The 20,080-nt window shown below is 40.8% G+C and overlaps 1 protein-coding gene across 1 annotated transcript in view; it reads left to right on the top strand.

Moving 5' to 3' along the window:
• The first annotated feature begins 1,083 nt into the window (after nucleotides 1-1,083).
• Nucleotides 1,084-20,080, top strand: part of LOC122552680 (arginase-1-like) — a 49,020-nt gene continuing 30,023 nt past the window's right edge. The window contains exons 1-4 of the mRNA XM_043695534.1: nucleotides 1,084-1,470; nucleotides 1,573-1,645; nucleotides 3,859-4,033; nucleotides 11,575-11,734. Coding sequence (XP_043551469.1) covers nucleotides 1,363-1,470; nucleotides 1,573-1,645; nucleotides 3,859-4,033; nucleotides 11,575-11,734 — 516 coding nt within the window. The 5' untranslated portion in view covers nucleotides 1,084-1,362. The remainder of the gene's footprint in view (nucleotides 1,471-1,572; nucleotides 1,646-3,858; nucleotides 4,034-11,574; nucleotides 11,735-20,080) is intronic.

Here is a 20,080-nt window from a genome sequence, read left to right as displayed (position 1 = left end):
TGGTGTCATAAGTATTCCTTAACTAAACCTGTCAATTCTTGTAAGGTTTTAGTATCTGGTGCCTTAGGGAAAGCTACATTCCTAATAACCTAAAAAGCTGCAAGTTCACAACTGCCAATCTAACAGTCTTACTCAAAGTGGGAGACAAAATGTGGGTAACTATAGCCAATTAGATGAACATCTGTCATTGGGAAAATGTTAAGAGTCCATTATAAAGGATAAAATAGCAAGGTTCATTAAATGTATTCAAAGCTGAAATAGACAGATTTATAAACTATCAGGGAACCCAGGGTTATGGAGAAAAGGCTGGAAAAGTGTTCAGTATTATCAGATCAGCTGTGATCTCATTGAACAAAGAGCAGATCCAACAGGTTGAATGGCCATTAAAAAAAGTGTTAGATCAGTAGCTGTTTCTTTAACGAAACGGCATTGATCTGAAATATTAACTCTGTTCCTCTCTCCACAGATGCTGCCTGACTACATTTGCTGTTTTTATTTTTTTTTGGAAATCCCCTGTTTTTTTTTATTTTAACCCCCACACTACCACCTAAGTGCGGTAGTGCTTATTTTATCCCCAGCACCCATGGTGTGTGTGTGCAGGTGTGAGACACTGTGAAAGACACAAAGTGCACCAATCTTTATTCAAATTCCACCACCAGGAAGATAGGAAAACACCCGGGTGGCCAGTGACAAACACTGCCCTTCACATCAAAGGGCAGTGCTGTGTGATCAAAACAGTGAAGGGGAGGGTAGGGACTAAATCAAAATAGAGTTGGAGGGAGAAATAATGCACTCCACTCCCTGCGGCGCCCACCTCTCCCTGAACAACTCCAGGGTGGATTTGCTGTTTTTATTTCGGATTTCCATTATTCAAATTATTTTGCTTGGGTTTTAGTGGAGTGTGTTGATTGGTTGGCGACCATTTGTCATACAGACAACACATTAGTATGACATAATTTCATGTCACGTTTTGACAAAGGATCCTTGCCCTCATATCAACTCCTCTCTAATAAACGTTGTCAGACCTGTTCAGTAGTTGTAGACTTTGGTTTTGTAGCTCTGTCAGTTATCAAGGTGAATGTCACCAATATAATTGTGTTATTTAGGGAGGGCGGAGTTTAGAGGCTATATCCCTAGCGTTGCTGTGACACATGATCCATGTAATTGATCCCTGCATCATGTGCAGATTAATCTATAACAATTCCGATTTTGTGTGTTTTTGCCTCAGTTATACCCACCAACGATTAAGTTTTTTCCTCTCGGCTAGAGGATATCTGAGTTAATTAAAATATAATTTGCAAATTGTAAATTACTCGTGCGAGAAACTATTGTTAGTTTGAAGTTTTTCTATTAGAAACCAAGATGTTGCCCAGAAAGGGAATGATTCTTTTGAGCCGCGGTGTCAGTATAATCTGTAGAAGGTTTCATCACAAAGTCGGAATCCTTGGAGCACCATTATCAAGGGGACAGGTATGCTCTGCGAATCTGGTAGCTAGGATTCGGAAAAACCGTACTTTTTAAAAGGCTCTTTTATTTTCTTATTTAATATAAGCTCCCTTTGTATGCCTATAGGAAAAGGAGGGTGTAAAAATGGGACCAGATGCTTTAAGAAAATCCGGGCTGCTGACAGCGCTTCAGACTGGAGGTAATAGGTCGCAAAGTCGTTAGAATGTAAATATTGAAATCGCCTCTAAAAAGGTTAAGATATGATCGAAAACTTTTCCATTTTCATTTTGCGCTGGGAATATATGTTCGTGTGTGACCTACAACGCGCGCACTTATGCATTTGCGATCGGTCCACCGTACCGACAAACTTGGAGTGGGGGTTGAAATCGGCTCTAGCACTCACGTTACAAAAAAAGTCACAAGTTAAAAATACTCTGAAAGCCTTTTCATTCCCTTTCAACGAGCAGAGTGCCTGAATCATATTCAAACAGGCATTACCTCGTCAATGTGAAAACAAGACAAAAATGAAACTTTCAAACTGGCGGTGAATAGATATGGCGCATGATTCTGGAGAACTCAAAAAAGGATGTATAAAGTTAAAAATCACAACACCAGGTTATAGTCCAACAGGTTTATTTAGAAGCACTAGCTTTCGGAGCTTCCAAATAAACCTGTTGGATTATAGTCTGGTGTTGTGTTGATTTGGAGATGCCGATGTTGGAATGGGGTGTTCAAAGTTTAAAAATCACAACGCCAGGTTATTGTCAAACAGGTTTAATTGGAAGCACACTAGCTTTCGGAGCACCAGCGCCGCTCCTTCTTCACCTCCGAAAGCTAATGTGCTTCCTATTAAACCTGTTTGATAATAACCTGGTGTTGTGTGATTTTTAACTTTATATACCCCCGTCCAACACCGGCACCTCCAAATCAAAAAGGGGTGTTGCCCTTTCAGAACCACTAAAAGTTAGAGGTAATCGGTTTATTAAACAAGCAAAGAGGTATGTAAAAAGAAGAAAGGAAAAGGTTGGCCTCTGATGAAGTGGAAGGCAGGGGAGATTAAGTAACAAAATGGATGATAGTGCTCGGCGAAAGGATAGGAAACAATATTGTTCTAAAGGAGGTGTACATAGAAATCATTATGAATAGCTGCCGTCTGAAAAGATGCTGTTTGATGCCGTGTGGCCGCCATTTAGGCAATTAACCTACACTTAATTGAGTAGATTTGAATTTCCCTCACCCACTTCGGTTTGAAGTGTCAAATCGAAACTAATATGTTGAGTTTACGTGAAGTTTAATTGTACTTTTATTTATTAACTCGTGGAGTGTGGATGTCACTGGCTAGCCAGCATTTATTGTCCATTCAGAATTGTTCATCAAAAGGTGGTAGCGTGCTGCCTTCCTGAACTGTTGAAGTCCATGTTGCTAAGAGTCAAAGGATTGCTACCCAGCGACAGTAAAGGAATAGTGATATAGTTTAAGATGGTTATGGCATGGAGCTAAATTTGCAGGTGATATATTTGTTTTTGTTTTTTTTTGACATCATAGAATCCCAACAGTGTGGAAGCGTGCCATTCGGCCATTGAATCCACAAGGACTCCCTCAAGGGTATCCCGTCTAGACCCACTCCCCACTTTATCCTTTTTAATCCTACATTTCCCACAGCTAATCCACCTAACCTGTGGATTAAGCACTGAGCCACCTACACCAAGATGATGGAGGTCGTGGATTTGGAAGGTGCTGTTGAAGGGGCCTTGGGTGAATTCACTTTCAAATTTGTTTAAACTGAGACTGTTAATTGGGATTGAAATTATTGGCTAACTTCAGTGTAAAACTGAACATTTTAAGCTTTGAGTAGGTAGTAAATTGTAATGATTCAGAAGGCCAAGTTATGCTGTCTAGCTATTATAAAGGGGTATTATGTAAGGTGTCCTGCTGCTGGATGTTACTGTTGAAATCTATTAAATACTGTATTGTCATATTCATAAAGCACATAAAAACACTTCACATGGTCATATTTCACATGTGGGACCAGATGACATAATGAGAATACTTTAATTACAAAGCTATCAGAGTTAAGTAAATTTAGTTCCTTACCTGACTGTCACACGAGCAGGAATTACTGAGAGGACCAGATATTAGAAGGATGATTGTTAATTTTCCCACCTGTGGCACAGGAATTTGAAGTCAGTATTCACATTCTAGATTAGTTGGTCCAGCACAGAACAGCATTTAACTTGGTACTTTCTAAGTTTCTAAAATCTGTTCACAACACCTATAGATGCACTTTACCGGGTACACTGAAGGCCTTTAAAGATTACTTACTGATTCATAAATTTACACTTGATTGAGTAGACTTGAATTTACCTCACCCACCACCCAGAATTTCCTCCTATTTTCATTTCATTTTTCAAGGTTGTAATCTGAAGGACTACGGGAATTTGACATTTGAAGATGAGCTGAAAGATGAACCATTTGGAACTGTCAAAATGCCTCGGACAGTGGGGAAAGCAAATGCAAAATTATTTGAAGCTGTTAAAAAAGTAAAAGCAGATGGCCGACTCTGTGTCATTCTTGGGGGTGATCACAGGTATTTCCTTTTTCTTTTATCCAAATTGTTAACTTCAAAGACATCTACAAGGATGTTATCCAAAATGTTCACCAGCCTGACATGCAACTACTGAAAATATTAGAAGGTCATTAAAATATATCCCGTATTTCCTATTCCTATAGAAAAATAGGGAAATCGGGCAATGTTTGATTGAATGGAAAGAGGGTCAGATTTAAATTGTATTGTGAGAAACAATATTGATCACAACTCATTAGCTAAAGAATGCTAAAAGTAGGGGTAGATATATGTAAAGTTTTTTTTATAATTACAGAATAGAATTAACATTATGAATCTTATAGCAGTTAGTTTAAAAACCAACTGTCTTGTATGTTTTATAACTAGGACAGTGGGAAATATGAGGAGAACAGAATTTGATAGAGATAGTAAATGAATACAATGAACAACAAAATTCAAACAGTCTTTAAAAAGAAGCAAGTCTGGGACCTCTCTGAAGAAGTATAGCCAGTAACCTTGTACTACAAATTAATCAGATGCATTGAATGTCTGTTAATGATTACGATGTCTATTAAACATCATCAGATCATGGGGAACCTAAGGCTTTCCATAGGAATGTCCATCATTGATTAGGTATTTCACAGGATTGGATATATAGAATAAGGGAGAGCACAGAGTGACCACATTGTATGTGATTTATTGTACCATAATATATAAAAATACTGTATCTCAGTGTGAAAATCAGAACGTCATTAACCTCTCCTCTGATCTGAACCAAAAATTAAGATCATTGAGGTCAGATCTTTACATTGAGGTCCGATTCAGGGGGAGTCTTTGGCCCTCTCCTTGCATGATCTGGTGAATGTTTGAATGAAAACTGCCATGTGTCTGAATTCTGCCTGCCTTCTGAGCCATTGTCACCAGTCAGGGATTTCGCTCCTGCAGAAATACCAAAGGTTCCTACGGACAGGAATTAAAGGTAGGTTAGTTAGTTAGCTTGGGAAAGTAATTGGAGTGGTTGCTGAACTCAAGTGCACAAAGGGATTGTGCTGACAGATGTTAATGTAATGTTCACTGGACTCTGAAACAAGTCTATACAATTAATTATTTGCTAAGTCATAATACTGAGCATCTGCCCATTACTGGAAAACCTTCAGATATATCAAAGCGGCAAACACATTAGTTGACCAGTCTAATGTGTAGTCCGTGATGGATTTAATGGCTCCAAGGTTCTGGATGTATCTTTGTTCTCTTGGCAAGTGTGGATTTTATACTGCGTCAGTAACAATCACTCAACAACAGAAGCCTTTTTCTGTTCATGAAGGTAGCGGGCATGTTGGGTGGTGTACAAAAAGTCACATGAGTGCAGTCAACTATAACCTGAAATTGAAGTCTGCTGATTTCTGTAAGTGCACATTGGACTTATTGGATCATTAATCAGTAGCTATGTAAATAGTTCTGGCATTCATACATAGTGAGAGAAGGGGAAGGCATGCATCTCACAGAATCTCTAGTGTGGAAACAGGCCACTGGAACCAACAAGTCCATACTGACCCTCTGAAGGGTAACTCACCCAGACCCATTCCCCTACATTTCCCTTGACTAATGCGCCTAACCTAAGCACCCCTGAACACTATGGGCGATTTAGCATTGCCAATTCACCTAACCTGCACATCTTTGGATTGTGGGAAGAAACCAGAGCACCCGGAGGAAACCCATGCAGACATGGGGAGAATCTGCAAACTCCACACAGACAGTTGCCTGAGGCTGGAGTCAAAACAGAATCTCTGGCGCTGAGGCAGCAGTGCTAACCACTGAGCAACTGTGCCATCCCTGACAGTATTTTCGCTGAGACTAGGTTATGATATTCTAAAATAATGATTCCCAGACTAGATTGGAAAGTCTTCCTTTCAAATGGATTAATAGTCACACAATCCTCATTTTAAATTCTAATACTACACAACACTCTATAATACTTAATATGGAAGTACTGATATAAAATGTTCTGAAATTGCTTCTAAGAAAATATCTATCTACTTGCAGATAACAATGAAATGGGTTAGTCTGCTTCTTAGTTCACAGAAATGGAGCACAATTTTTTTTAAATATGCCCCTTTCTTGAAAAGGTTAACACACCAGGCATCCACCACCAGACTTGTTACTGGGTCTACCAGGGGATCGTCATGCCACACTTGCCGCTTCTTTCCACAGTGAAACAATGAAGTCCATTTGGCATTGCACATGAAGCATGACCACTCTGCTGCTGTCTTTTAGCACTAAACCTTTCTCCTCTGACACATTATTATTTTGTGAACTTTGCGGGAAGTCTGTATGAAGCCCAAGATCAAAAGACCCCAGTTTGAGAACCACTGGTTTGTGCGAGGCAATCAGTCCTTACTTTTATTCCTGGATCACCCATAATTATGCTGGTAAATCATGTTGAACTGAAAATACTGCTCCAAATGGGATCTGAACAAATCAAAATTATTTGACCAAGCATTAAACTAATGCAAGCCTAGGCCTCCTCCACTGCCAAATTAAAGCCACCCGTCAAGTGGAGAAAGAACACCTCACCTTCTGCCTTGGGACCCTTCAACCCACAGTATCAACATCGACTTCACCTGTTTCCAAATCTCCCCTCTTTTTTTCGCCCCCCCCCCCCACCTTCTCCCAGATCTAACCCTCCAACTCGATACCGTCCTCTTGACCTGTCCTACCCATCTATCTTCCTTCCCACCCATCTGCTCCACCTGACCCATCACGATTACCCCCCACCTGCATCCACCTATCGCCTTCCCACCTACCTTCTCCTCCCCCTCCACGTTCCTGATGAAGGGCTTATGTCTGAAATGCTGATTCTCCTGCTCCTTGGATGCTGCCTGACCTGCTGTGCTTTTTCAGCACCACCCTTTTTAACTCTATGACTCTCCAGCATCTGCAGTCCTCACTTTCTCCTAATGAGGAGTTTGATAGTGTAACCCATTATTCCAGAATTTGAGAGTCAGAGGCAAAGAGATGTACAGCATGGAAACGGACCCTTCTGTCCACGCTGACTAGATGTACGAAAACAATCTAGCCCCATTTGCCAGCACTTGGACTGTTTCTCTCTAAGGCAAAAGTGAGGACTGTAGATGCTGGAAACCAGAGTTTAGATCAAAGTGGTGCTGGAAAAGCACAGCAGGTCAGGAAGCATTTGAGGAGCAGGAAAAGCCCTTCATCAGGAATAGAGGCAGGAAGCCTTCAGGGTGGAGAGATAAATTGGGGGTGGTGGTGGCTGGGGAGAAGGTAGCAAAGAGTAGAATAGGTGAATGGGGGTTGGGGATGGAGGTGATGGGTCAGAGGGGAGGGTGGAGTGGATAGGTGGGAAGGGAGATTGGCAGGTAGGACAGGTCATGAGGACAGTGCTGAGCTGGAAGGTTGGAACTGGGGTAAGGTGGGGGGAGGAGAAATGAGGAAACTGTTGAAGTCCACATTGATGCCCTGGGGTTGAAGTGTTCCGAGGCGGAAGATGAGGTGTTCTTCCTCCAGGCATCGGGTGGTGAGGGAGCAGCGGTGGAGGAGGCCCAGGACCTGCATGTCCTTGGCAGAGTGGGAGTGGGAGTTGAAATGTTGGGCCACGGGGCAGTGGGGTTGATTGGTGCGGGTATCCCGGAGATGTTCCCTGAAGCGCTCCGCGAGGAGGCGTCCAGTCTCCCCAGTGTAGACGAGACTGCATCAGACAGCAATGGATACAATAAGTGACATTGGTGGAAGTGCAGGTGAAACTTTGGATGTGGAAGGCTCCTTTGGGGCCTTGGATGGTGGTGAGGGAGGAGGTATGGGCGCAGGTTTTGCAATTCCTGCGGTAGCAGGGGAGGGTGCCAGGACGGGAGGGTGGTTTGTTAGGGGGCATGGACCTGACCAGGTAGTCAGAGATCGACAAGCCTGACCATCCCGCCCCATTGTCTCAGCCTGCTCCTGCACCCCCGAACGCATCTCCACCTACCTCGATACTGTCCTATCCTCCCTAGTCCAGGAATTCCCCACATATGTTCAAGACCCCACCCACGCCCTCCACCTCCTCCAAGACCTCTGTTTCCCTGGCCCCCAATGCCACATCTTCACCATGGACATCCACTCCCTCTATACGTCCATCCGCCATGACCAGGGCCTCCAAGCCCTCCATTTCTTCCTCTCCCGATGTCCCCAACAGTACCCTTCCACTGACACTCATTCGTTTGGCTGAACAGGTCCTCACCCTTAACAACTTCTCCTTCGAATCCTCCCACTTCCTCCAAACCAAAGGGGTAGCCATGGGCACCCGTATGGGCCCCACCTATGCCTGTCTCTTTGACGGCTGTGTAGGACAGTCCATCTTCCGTAGTTATATCGGCACCACTCCCCACCTCTTCCTCTGCAACATTGATGACTGCGAAGAGGTTGAGCAGTTTATCAACTTCACCAACACATTCCACCCTGACCTTAAATTCACCTGGACCATCTCTGACACCCTCCTCGCCTTCCTGGACCCCTCCATCTCCATTAATGACGACCGACTTGATATTGACATGTTTTTACAAACCCACCGACTCCCTCAGCTACCTGGAATACACCTCTTGCCACCCTACCTCCTCCAAAAATGCCATCTCATATTCCCAATTCCTCCACCTCTGCCGTATCTGCTCCCAGGAGGACCAGTTCCACCACAGAACACATCAGATGGCCTCCTTCTTTAGAGATCACAATTTCCCTTCTCACATGGTTGAAGATGCCCTCCAACGTATCTCATCCACTTCCTGCACCTCTGCTCTCCAACCCCACCCCTCCAACCATAACAAGGACAGAACCCCTCCCCACCCGGGTCCCACTTTCCACCCTACCAACCTTCGCATTAACCGCGTCATCCGCTGACATTTCCGCCACCTCCAAACGGACCCCACCACCAGAGATATATTTCCCTCCCCACCTCATTCCGCTTTCCGCAAAGACCGTTCCCTCCGTGACTATCTGGTCAGGTCTACGCCCCCAACAAACCACCCTCCCATCCTGGCACCCTCCCCTGCCACATCAGGAATTGCAAAACCTGCACCCTCACCACCATCCAAGGCCCCAAAGGAGGCTTCCACATCCATCAAAGTTTCACCTGCACATCCACCAATGTCACTTATTGTATCCGTTGCTCCCGATGCGGTCTCCTTTACATTGAGGCGACTGGACCCCTCCTCGCAGAGTGCTTCAGGAAACATCTCCGGGATACCCGTACCAATCAACCCCACTGCCCCGTGGCCCAACATTTCAACTCCTGCTCCCACTCTGCCGAGGACATGCAGGTCCTGGGCTTCCTCCACCGCCATTCCCTCACCACCCGACGCCTGGGGGAAGAACGCCTCATCTTCCGCCTCGGAACACTTCAACCCCAGGGCATCAATGTGGACTTCACCAGTTTCCTCATTTCCCCTCCCCATACTTTACCCCAGTTCCAACCTTCCAGCTCAGCACTGTCCTCATGACCTGTCCTACCTGCCAATCTCCCTTCCTCCCCTATCTGCTCCACCCTCCCCTCTGACCTATCATCTCCATCCCCAACCCCATTCACCTATTGTCCTCTTTGCTACCTTCTTCCCAGCGCCCCGCCCCCTCCCCCCACCTTTATCTCCCACCCTGGAGGCTTTCTGCCTCTATTCCTGATGAAGGGCTTTTGCCCGAAACGTCAATTTTCCTACTCCTCAGATGCTGCCTGACCTGCTGTGCTTTTCCAGCACCACTCTGATCTAAAGTCCCATTCTTAAACCCTTCCCATTCGCATACCCATCCAGATGCCTTTTAAATGTTGTAGTTGTATCAGCCTTCACTTCCTCTGGCATCTCTTTCCATACATGCACCACTCTCTGCATAAAAAGTTGCCCCTTAGATCCTTTTAAATCTTTCCTCTCTCACCTTAAACCTATGCCCTCTAGTTCTGAACTCCCCCAGGGAAAAGATCTTGTCTATTCACCCTATCCATGCTCCTCATGATTTTATAAACCTCCATAATGTCACCCCTCAGCCTCCAATGTGCCAAAAACAATCCCTGCATATAGCTCAAATATTCCAACCCATTGAGTGATCTCAAACTGAGTGCCAATGGGAGCAGACAAAATTTTTCGTTGTGTGGATAGTGTAGGTGAAGTGGCTACACACACTTGATAAGCAGGCTCTAGATATTCCAAATTATAGGGTGGCAGGTGCTGAAGATCTGATCATAAGAATATCTGTCTGCAGGCCTCAAATAAATCAGATGTATTCTTGCTAATCCTACAAATACAAGTGGACTGTGTGGAAAACAATGTATTTTATTTATTATTCAATTAAATTCATTAATTTACAATTGTTTAATTTTCTCTATTACTAAGGTGATCTCATTTTTATCAACACCACACTTATTCTGAAAACCACATTTATATAGCACCTTTAACATAATCAAACTTTGTTTCATTGTAATAACATACAGTCCATTATAATTCTCCGAATCTCAAAAAGGTAAACAGTCATGGAATTCAAGACTGAAAGTTTTTTGTTGTATTCCCAGATTACCTTTTTTTCAAATAGCTTCTGGACTTCTCTCATCCACTACATTTATCTCTGATGTTGAACAAAAGCTTGTTAACACTTTATACAGATTCCAGTCTAACCATGCAATTCTTATCGACAATGGGACATTTTATTTTGATTCTGCACACCCTCTTATTGTCTAGTCTAAAATCCCTGTTTTACTGCACAGGTGTGTCTCCTAAATCATTGTTATAGACTTAGGGATATAAATTTTGATTTTTTTTTTTCCTGATGACTTTCATGTGTATGGTCTCACCAATGTCTCATCAGTGACATCTGCTAACAGAACATATTTATAAGATGGGTGGTGCAGTGTAATGTTTTGTCAAAGTAACAACAGCATTGAGATGGCAGCATAATGACCTAGTAGTCTACACAACAGGACTAATGCTTGAAAGGAAACTGTTCAAATCCCACCTGCTAGGTGAGATTAAATTCAATTAATGAATAAATCTGGAATAAACTACAAGATTCACTAAAAATAATCACAAAACTAGAGGCTGTCATCAAAATTGACTTGCTTTACCAACATCCTTCAGGGAGGGAATTGCCATTACTCATTCTAATCTACACAAAACTCCAGACCCAAAGTAACATGGTTGACTCTTAGTTGCATTCTGGAATGGCCAAACACGCCACTCAACTCGTGCAATTAATGCTGGCCTTATCGTGCTGTTCATATCCCAAAAACAAAGTGACTAGAAATTGTTTATGATAGGAAACACAAGAGAACCATTAATGTTTAATAGACTGATAGTATTAAAGTGGTGGTTGACAATCTCCATGGACCAGACTGGTGTTACTTGTCAAATGCATTGTGCAATAGATTTGTTCGATTTAGAATTTGCTGAGAACAGTCTGTAAGATGTTTTCTTGCCACAGAGTCTCATGGAAACAAACTAAAAATCCATCACTGAAACATAAAATGGAGATTTCATAATACAAAGGAAACAAATTGAAATATGTAATAACGTAAAAGCATTTTCTTATTACAGTTTAGCAATTGGATCGATTTCTGGGGATGCAGCATGTCACTCAAACCTGTGTGTGGTGTGGGTAGATGCCCATGCTGACATTAACACTCCTAATACAACACCATCAGGTAATCTGCATGGCCAACCAATGTCGTTTCTCCTCAAGGAACTCAAAACTGAGGTAACTGTGAAATGAGATGCAAAAATTATCTACATCATTACAAACAGGTAAATTGGGCTGGATTTTCCACTTCACTGTCTGAGCAGTAATCTGGCAAAGTGACTGCCACCCTTTCGACTATTTTAGTCACAGCATTAATTTTGAAAATGCTTTAAACATAATACAGATAAATATGCTGTATGTGTTACTGATCTAACTATCATATACACTAATTCAGGTGAAAATTTTGAAAGTCTAGAATGAATGATCAGATACAGGACATATTAAAGGTTTGTGTAAACATTTGCAACTCAGGTGCTGGTTGCACTTGTGGGTATGCTCGCCGATCTGGGAAGTTGATTTATAGATGTTTCATCCCCTTTCTAGGTGACATCCTCAGTGCTGTGGAGCGTCCTGCGAAGTGCTATTCTACTGTGTTGCTTGGAATTTATTTGGTTTCGTTCCGGTTGAATCCGGTTATCAGTTCCGGTTGTTTGTTTCAGTAGTTGGCATGTTGATTCGAGGTCTGTGTGTTTATTGATTGAGTCAGTGGATGATTGCTATACTTCTAGAAATGTTCTGGCTGCTCACTGTTCGGCTTGTCCTATTATTGTTGTCTGGTCCCAGTCAAATTTGTGGTCTTTGTCATCTGAGTGTATAGCTACTAGGGACACCTAGTCATGGTGTTTAGTGGTTAGTTAATGTTCACTTAAGCGGATCACTAGTTGTCTGCCTGTTTGTCCTATATTGTTTTGTGCAGTCACTGCATCCAATCAATTGTCCTGCTCATGATAGGTATTCTGTCTTTTGTTCTGGTGAATTGTTGTCTGAGCATGGCTGTCGGTTTAGGTGCTATCATAAATCCACATTCAGGACAAACATAGTGTACAAGATTCCATCAGGGACTGCGCAAAACACTGTATCGGGCAAACAACTAGCAATCCGCATGCATGAACATTAACTAATCACTAAATGTCACAACCAGCTGTCCCTAGTAGCTATACACATAGATGACAATGACCACAAATTCAACTGGGACACCACAACAATAATAGGACAAGCCAAATAGAGGACCGCTAGAGAATTTCAGAAGTATGGCACTCATCCACTGACTCCATCAATAAACACATTGACCTCGACTCAATATACCGATCGCTGCAATGAACAACCAGAAGTACTGACCTCAACCCAATATGCCAACCACTGCAACAAACAACTGGAACCGGCAACCGGAAGCAGCAGGAACGAAACAAAATAAATTCCAACTGACACAGTACAGCAACGTTTCACAAGAGGCTCCACAGCACAGAGGATGCCACCTAGAATGGGGACAAAACATTTCAAACTCAACTTTCCAGCTTGGTGAACATACCCATAACAACTGCAACAGGACATATTAGTGTAGCTTCTAGGGTTTTGTTGAACATTTACAAGCAGTATTTTGACCTCACCTGAATGATGACCAAGAGTATTGACTCTGACTCTGACAAAGAATAAGACCTATTCATACTCAAAACTGTTGGATGCTGCTATCCCAGATACAGTACACTCCTTTTGGAGCTCTTTGCTACTTGTTGAGAATTTTTTTCTCTTTGCAATATTTATCAATTCCCTCTTGGAAGTATTACTAAATCTGTGTCCATCATCTATTTAAGCAGTGCATTTCAAATCCAAAGTAAAGGCCCACCCCACCTTTGAAAACTTTGAAGTACATGCATTTGTTTCAAAATGCTGAGATGAAAGCCCAACGGAGCTTAATCTAAAAATCAAAAATACAATTTTCTACACCTAGCTTCTCAATTAGCCACAGTTGCTAATAGATCAAATATCGGTTATAGATTTTTAAAATTTTGTTCTAGGGTGGACTGGGCTGACAAAGTTAGCGTTTATTGCTCATTCCAAATTATATTTTGAGGAGGCAGTGGTGAACTATCTTTTTTAATTGTTGTATTCAGAGATGTGAAAGTACTTCCACAGGGTTATTGGGTAGAGTGTTACAAGATTTTGACATAGATAATAAAGGAATATTAAATATATTTCCAAATTAGAAAGGTTGTCATGGGATTCTTATGTCACTATTACCTTTTGTTCTCCTAGGTGGTTTGAGAGGTACTGTCACAGAAACATTGGAACATTATAATATGCATTTTTTAGATGGCATACAGTACAGCTACTGTCTGTTAGTCATGAAAGCAGTTAATGTTAAATTGGATGAGGTGCCAATCAAACAGGCTAATTATGCAATATAGTGTTGAATTATTGAGTGCTGTTGTTCCTGCACTCAGGCAGGCAAGTGGAAAGCATTCCTTCACACTTCTAACTAGGGTCTTCTAAAGACTTTAATCAGAGACTTACTTGCCTCTCACATGCACTGGTGGCCACAGTTTTTATGCCTAGTTTTTATATTTCCTTGTATTTAATTCAATTAAGATTGATGATACTCTCACCCGATTAATGCTGAAGTGAAGTTGAAAATCCATCCCATTAAGTATGGAGTATACTAGAGTTACAGCTGTTGTTATCATAATTCAGAAAATATTGTGCTTATTTTTAATGTTTTCTTTCCCAAGTAAGGATGTGAAATAATAGGTTAGTCAGCTGAATTTGTTCACTTTCTTAAATGTTGAGACACAATCCACTTGATTTCTGTCTTGTTTTAGTACATCTTATTTATTTTTTGTTACCTAAAGGGATTTGTTCTATTCCTGTATCATTACAAACCTTCAGCATCAAAAAACTGTCAAGGAGAAAATATTCTACCAACAGTAGAAAATCTTTGTACATAGGCTGTTGTGTATCAGTTATTCAGGTTCATGTGAAATGTCATGGAGTCCTAGATATCTACACCATGGGAAAAAGGCCCTTCATCCCTTCAGCACTGCTCCATCAAAAACAATCACCTAACTATTCTAGTCCCATTTTTGAGCACTTGGCTCATGGCCTTGGAATCGCAAGTGTATACCTAAATACTACTTCAATGGTATGAGCGTTTCTGCCTCTTCCACCCACACAGGTAGTGATTCCAGATTCCCCCCATCCTCTAAGTGAAAAAATTTGCTTCCCATTGTCTCCTAAACCACCTGCCCTCTGATCACTGATCCCTCCACCAGGAAGGAAATTTCCTTCCTATCTATGCCCCTCATAATTAAGGGCTACGGGGAGAATGCGGGTAAGTGGAGTTGAAATGCCCATCAGCCATGATTGAATGGCGGAGTGGACTCAATGGGCCAAATGGCCTTACTTCCGCTCCTATGTCTTATGGTCTTATAATTTTATACCTCTCCAACATGCCTCCTCTTCAGTGTCCTCTGCTCCAAGGAAAACAACCCTAGCCTCTTCATTCACTTCTTATAACCAGAACTCTTAAGTAAATTGGCAACATCCTGGTAAATCTCCTCTGCACACTCTGAAGTTTAATCATTCTCTCCTATAATGTGGATTCCAGAACTACAATACTCTAACTGTGGCCTAACCAATATTTACACAGTTCCTGCTTAACACATGCCTTGACTAATAAAGGCAAGTATTGCATAAGCTTTCATAAACATTTTATCTATCTGTCCTATTATTGTATGGGGCCAATGGACATGCACACCAGTCTGATCTTTGCACCCAAGGGTCCTACCGTTCATCATGTACTCCCTTGCCTTGTTTGTCCTATCCAAGTACATGACTTCACAATTTGAATTTCACTTGCTATTGATCAACTCATCTGACCAGCCAGTCCATGCCATCCTGTAATCTGATGCTATCCTCCTCACTATTTACCACCCCATCAATTTTCATATCATTCACAAACATACTGATTAATCATCTGACATCAAATATAAATAGTTTATACAGTAGAACCCCCGTTTCCGTGGTTTCAGTTATCCGTGGCATACCCCGGCCGGAAAATATTACATGGAACATTCCAGAAATAATTCCGGGGGCTGCTGGACAGGTAACTTTCTCATTTGTATGATAGGATTCGCTACTATCGGGCATGTGTGGTAGATCTTGGAACATATCATCCGCGGATACGGGGGTACACCTGTACATACCACAAACAGCAAGATCTTAACACTGATGCCTGCAGAATCCTACTGGACACAGATTTCTAGTCACAAAAACACCTTGACAATCATGTTCTGCTCCCTGCCACTCAGCCAATTCTGGATCAAATTTGCCAAGTTTCCTTGGATTCCATAGGTACTTAGCTTCCTGGATGGAAGACTGATAATGAAGATATCAAGAGTCTTACTGAAATCCAAGTAGATTGTCAAATGCTTTGTCCTCCTCTACACATTATTGAAATAATGTAAATGCATGTGTAGCAAATGTGTGGGTCCTGCCATGCTAAAAATTCAAAATAATTCTGTAGAAGCATAACATCAGGCTTTCATGTATAAATGAATGCATTGCATATTATGGAAGGTGCTAGGCTTGATACTGAACCATTTCACTGAGAAAGCTGGAAGTTAAAATTCAATGAAATGCTAGGTTATATCAATAAAACTAAAACACTGAACACTAGAAATCTGAAATAAAATAGAAAAAGCTGAAGAAACTCAGCAGATATGGCAGCAAATTAGAGAAAGAAAGAGTTAATGTTTTGAGCCCATATGAGTCATCTTCACAAATACAATTACATACAGTATTCCTTGTAATAGAATTCAAAGCATCCATATCAGAGGAAAGACTTATTGTCTCATTTATATACCATGTACTTTAATGTCACCATTAGCATAGAGATAAGCTTTACTGTCTCCCATGGTCAACAAAAACAAATAAGATATTCAGAGTAGAAATTCAAATTGACTATTCTACCAGAATGAGAAAGAGAGGACTGCAGATGCTGGAGCTAACACTATATACAACGAGGAAAGGAAAATGTTTGAAGTAATTATCAAGCTTTTATTAAACCATTTTTGATTGTCTGTAATTAAACTTTTATAACTCAGTGTGCATGTTACACACTAACACGATGCAGCAGACTATTTATAACCTAGTTTTCCAACATGTGAAAATGTATAAATAAAATAATGAACATATTTGGGGGATGGCACCCGTTGATCAAACTAAATTTCATGCCTGTTCAATATTTGTTGTGTTGTGCTGCCATAGTTTTAATGGACCATTGGGGTTGCTCTCTCATTAGACAAAGAAGCAACTGGTGGTGATTTAACCTGAGGGAAGAGGTTAAGAAGGAAAGTCCTTTGTGGTAGCCTCAAATCAGTGATGGGAATTGAACCCTCACTGTCAGTATTACACTGCTGTGTAAAAAAAAAAAATCCAACCAACAAACCAATTCCCTCAGTGTTAGCAAAACATGATAGTGTTTTATTTGATTTTGCGCACTTTGTTTAAAAACAGCAGCAAAACCACTAAATATTGAGAAAACAGCCAATAATTTGTATGTTTTTCACAGGCTTTGTTACTGCATTATGGAAGAGAAATTACCATGAACTCACTTAAGTCCTCATTTTAAAAAAAAATGTGACCAAGGTTATCAGGATGATCGTCAGTGATTGGCGGGCATGTGAACTCATGGGATTTCTTACTCCATGTTTTTGTGTGTGTACACAGTGTGTCCTATCTTATGATTGGTGTTGGATTTTCTTATCTATTACCATTATGCTGAATATTAGGAACTGATGGCTATTCCTATTGTCTGCTTATATACTCCTGTGCTTTGATGTTATTATTTCTGGAAATAACCCGAAGTAAGTAATGATGAATTGCAACCAGTGTCAATAGATATGATTAATTCTCCTCATTACAGTAGTTAATAAAATTGATAGTAACCAATGGGTTATTTAAGAAAATGTTTCAAATCCATATTATGATCTAGTTTAAATTTATGCAATCCTTGCTTGGAAATTAATTATTTGTGAATTAAAAACTTTAGTTGCAAGTAATGGCCCCAAACACTGGTATATTTTTCATGCTATACCATAAACTATCTTTCTGAGCCTGGTGCTCTCTGATACCACCACAATATTTCCTGATTATCCCTTTAGCTGATTGCTTTGTGATTAAAGGCAATGAATAGATTACATTCTAATTCAGTTGACAAAGCACACTTGACACACCATCAACAAATAGTTACTTTTACTTTATACTTTAATCTTAACAGAATACAAGAGCAATAGTAAAAGTTTTGTGACAGTAAAATATGCATAAATAAGCAGAGTAACCTTTGTCTCTTAGGTTCACTAATTTCTGAACCTTGTTGATGGTTAATCTCCCTTCACAGATTTATTTTGCTCTTATTTAAAATTAACTTTAAAATGCTTTTCTTATACAAAGCATATGGGGGAAAGTGCCAGAGGACTGGAGAAGGGCAAATGTGATGCCCTTATTCAAAAAATGGTGTAAAAACACAATCCTGGCAACTTATGGGCTGGTTAGTTTAACATCGGTGATGGGTAAAGTTTCGGACTTCATAATCAGTTGTTGGAGATAATTAAAGTAAATTAGCACAAGTCTAATTGAATAAACTTGGCAAATCTAATTGATTGCATGGTAGAACAGAACTTCAGCATTGCTAAACGGGAGACAAGAAGTTGAAGATTTTTGTCTTGCACTCAGAGCTCAGACACAAGAAACCAACTTGAACAAAAGGACATCATTTTATACAGCATAAAAAGATGGTGCTGAATGGGTGGGCCAATCATTGGCATGGGGTTTACAGCAAGAACAGTTACGTGCCAATCTTAGTTCTCAGACCAAGTAGGTAGATTTTAATTGGTCAGGATGTTGCCATGGGAGTGCAGCAGAGTGTGATTGTTTCCATTTTTTTGCCTGTTGCCTTCTATTTGAAAAAGTGCACAAATTCCTTTTACTTACTTACTTACAACAGGATCCTGTGTATTTACGTGTAGCTTCTAGCACACACAAATGCATCCAACTGCGAACCCAACTGATGATCTTCAATCGGTTTCCTGTGTAATTCTTAGCGCACGGTGATTTTAACAAATGATTTCTAATACCAGAATCACATCCAATGTTGGATGTACTGTTCTGAGAACAGCAAGCACAGACTTGTCCTGAAGAAGGATTACACCCGAAATGTTGACTTCTCCACCTCCTGATGCTGCCTGGCTTGTTGTGTTTTTGTCTCTAATCTCATTGAGCAGTATGAGCAGCATGTTTTTCTAGCCTGTACTGAATCTTCCAGAACTCTAGGTCATGGAGTAGGCCATTCAGGTTTGAGATGAGGAGAGGTTTCTTTGTGGTGGTGAGCCTGTGCCACAAAGAGGTTGAGGTTAAAACACTGAATGTTTTCAAGGAGTTAAATATTGTTCTTAGAGCGAAAGATATCAAAAAATATGGAGGAAAAGTGGGAACAAGGTACTGAGTTGGATGATAAGCCATCTCTCTGAATGGCAGAGCAGGTTCAAAGTACTAAATGGTCTATTCTTGCTCTTATTTTCTGTTTCACCAGAACTTTATTGTTCAGATCTTAACAAATAAAAATGCTGTTTTATCAGCACAAATTCCCCTACATCCACAACAATTCTGTCTAGCGTAATACATTACAATGTATCTTTAATATTTTCTTTAATTTGTTAAATAACCTTACTAGAGCTTCCCATTCCTCTAAATATGAAAATATTTTTACAGATATTCCAGTATTTCAACACTGATCAGTTATTATGATCTAAAACTTTCAAGGACATAAAGTTAGAACGTTGGTTTCCTTGTGTTTAAATTGGTAGTTCGCAATGAGTGAAAACTTGAATTTAATTTTTCCACTATTACCTTAGCTGTAATTACACTTCTGGAAATTAGCTTGTCATATCTATAACTGCAAAGATATATTGGTATTTTGTTTTTACAGGGTCATAGAGTCAAACATCAGGGAAACGCATCCTTCAGTCCAACTCCTCTCTGCTGACCAAGTTTCCCAAACTAAACTAATTCCACTTACCTCCCTCTAAACCTTTTATATTCATGTACCTATCCAAAGACTTTTAAATGTTGTAACTGTACCTGCACGACCATTTCCTCTGGCAGTTCATTCCATGCACGACTCACCCTTGGCGTTTTTAAAAAAAGTTGCCCCTCAGGTCCCTTTTAAATCCTTCGCTTCTCACCTTAAAAATATGTCCCCTACTTTTAAATACTCCTACCCTAGCTAAACGACCTTTGTTATTCACCTTATCTACGCCCCTTATAAACCTCCTATAAGGTCACCCCTCAATCTCCTACACTTCAGTGAAAACAGTCCCAGCCTCTCCTTATAACTCAACTCCTCCAGTCCTGACAACATGCTGATAAGTCTTTTCTGAACCCTCTCCAATTTAATAATACCATTCCTATAGAATGACAACCAGATCTTTACAGGGTATTCTAGCAATGGCCTCACCCACCATCCTGTAT

This window comes from Chiloscyllium plagiosum, chromosome 9 (assembly GCF_004010195.1).
Source record: "Chiloscyllium plagiosum isolate BGI_BamShark_2017 chromosome 9, ASM401019v2, whole genome shotgun sequence".
In the NCBI taxonomy this organism is placed as follows: Eukaryota; Metazoa; Chordata; class Chondrichthyes; order Orectolobiformes; family Hemiscylliidae; genus Chiloscyllium; species Chiloscyllium plagiosum.
Note: the sequence above shows the minus strand (reverse complement) of the source record. Positions and strands in the feature narration are given on the sequence as shown.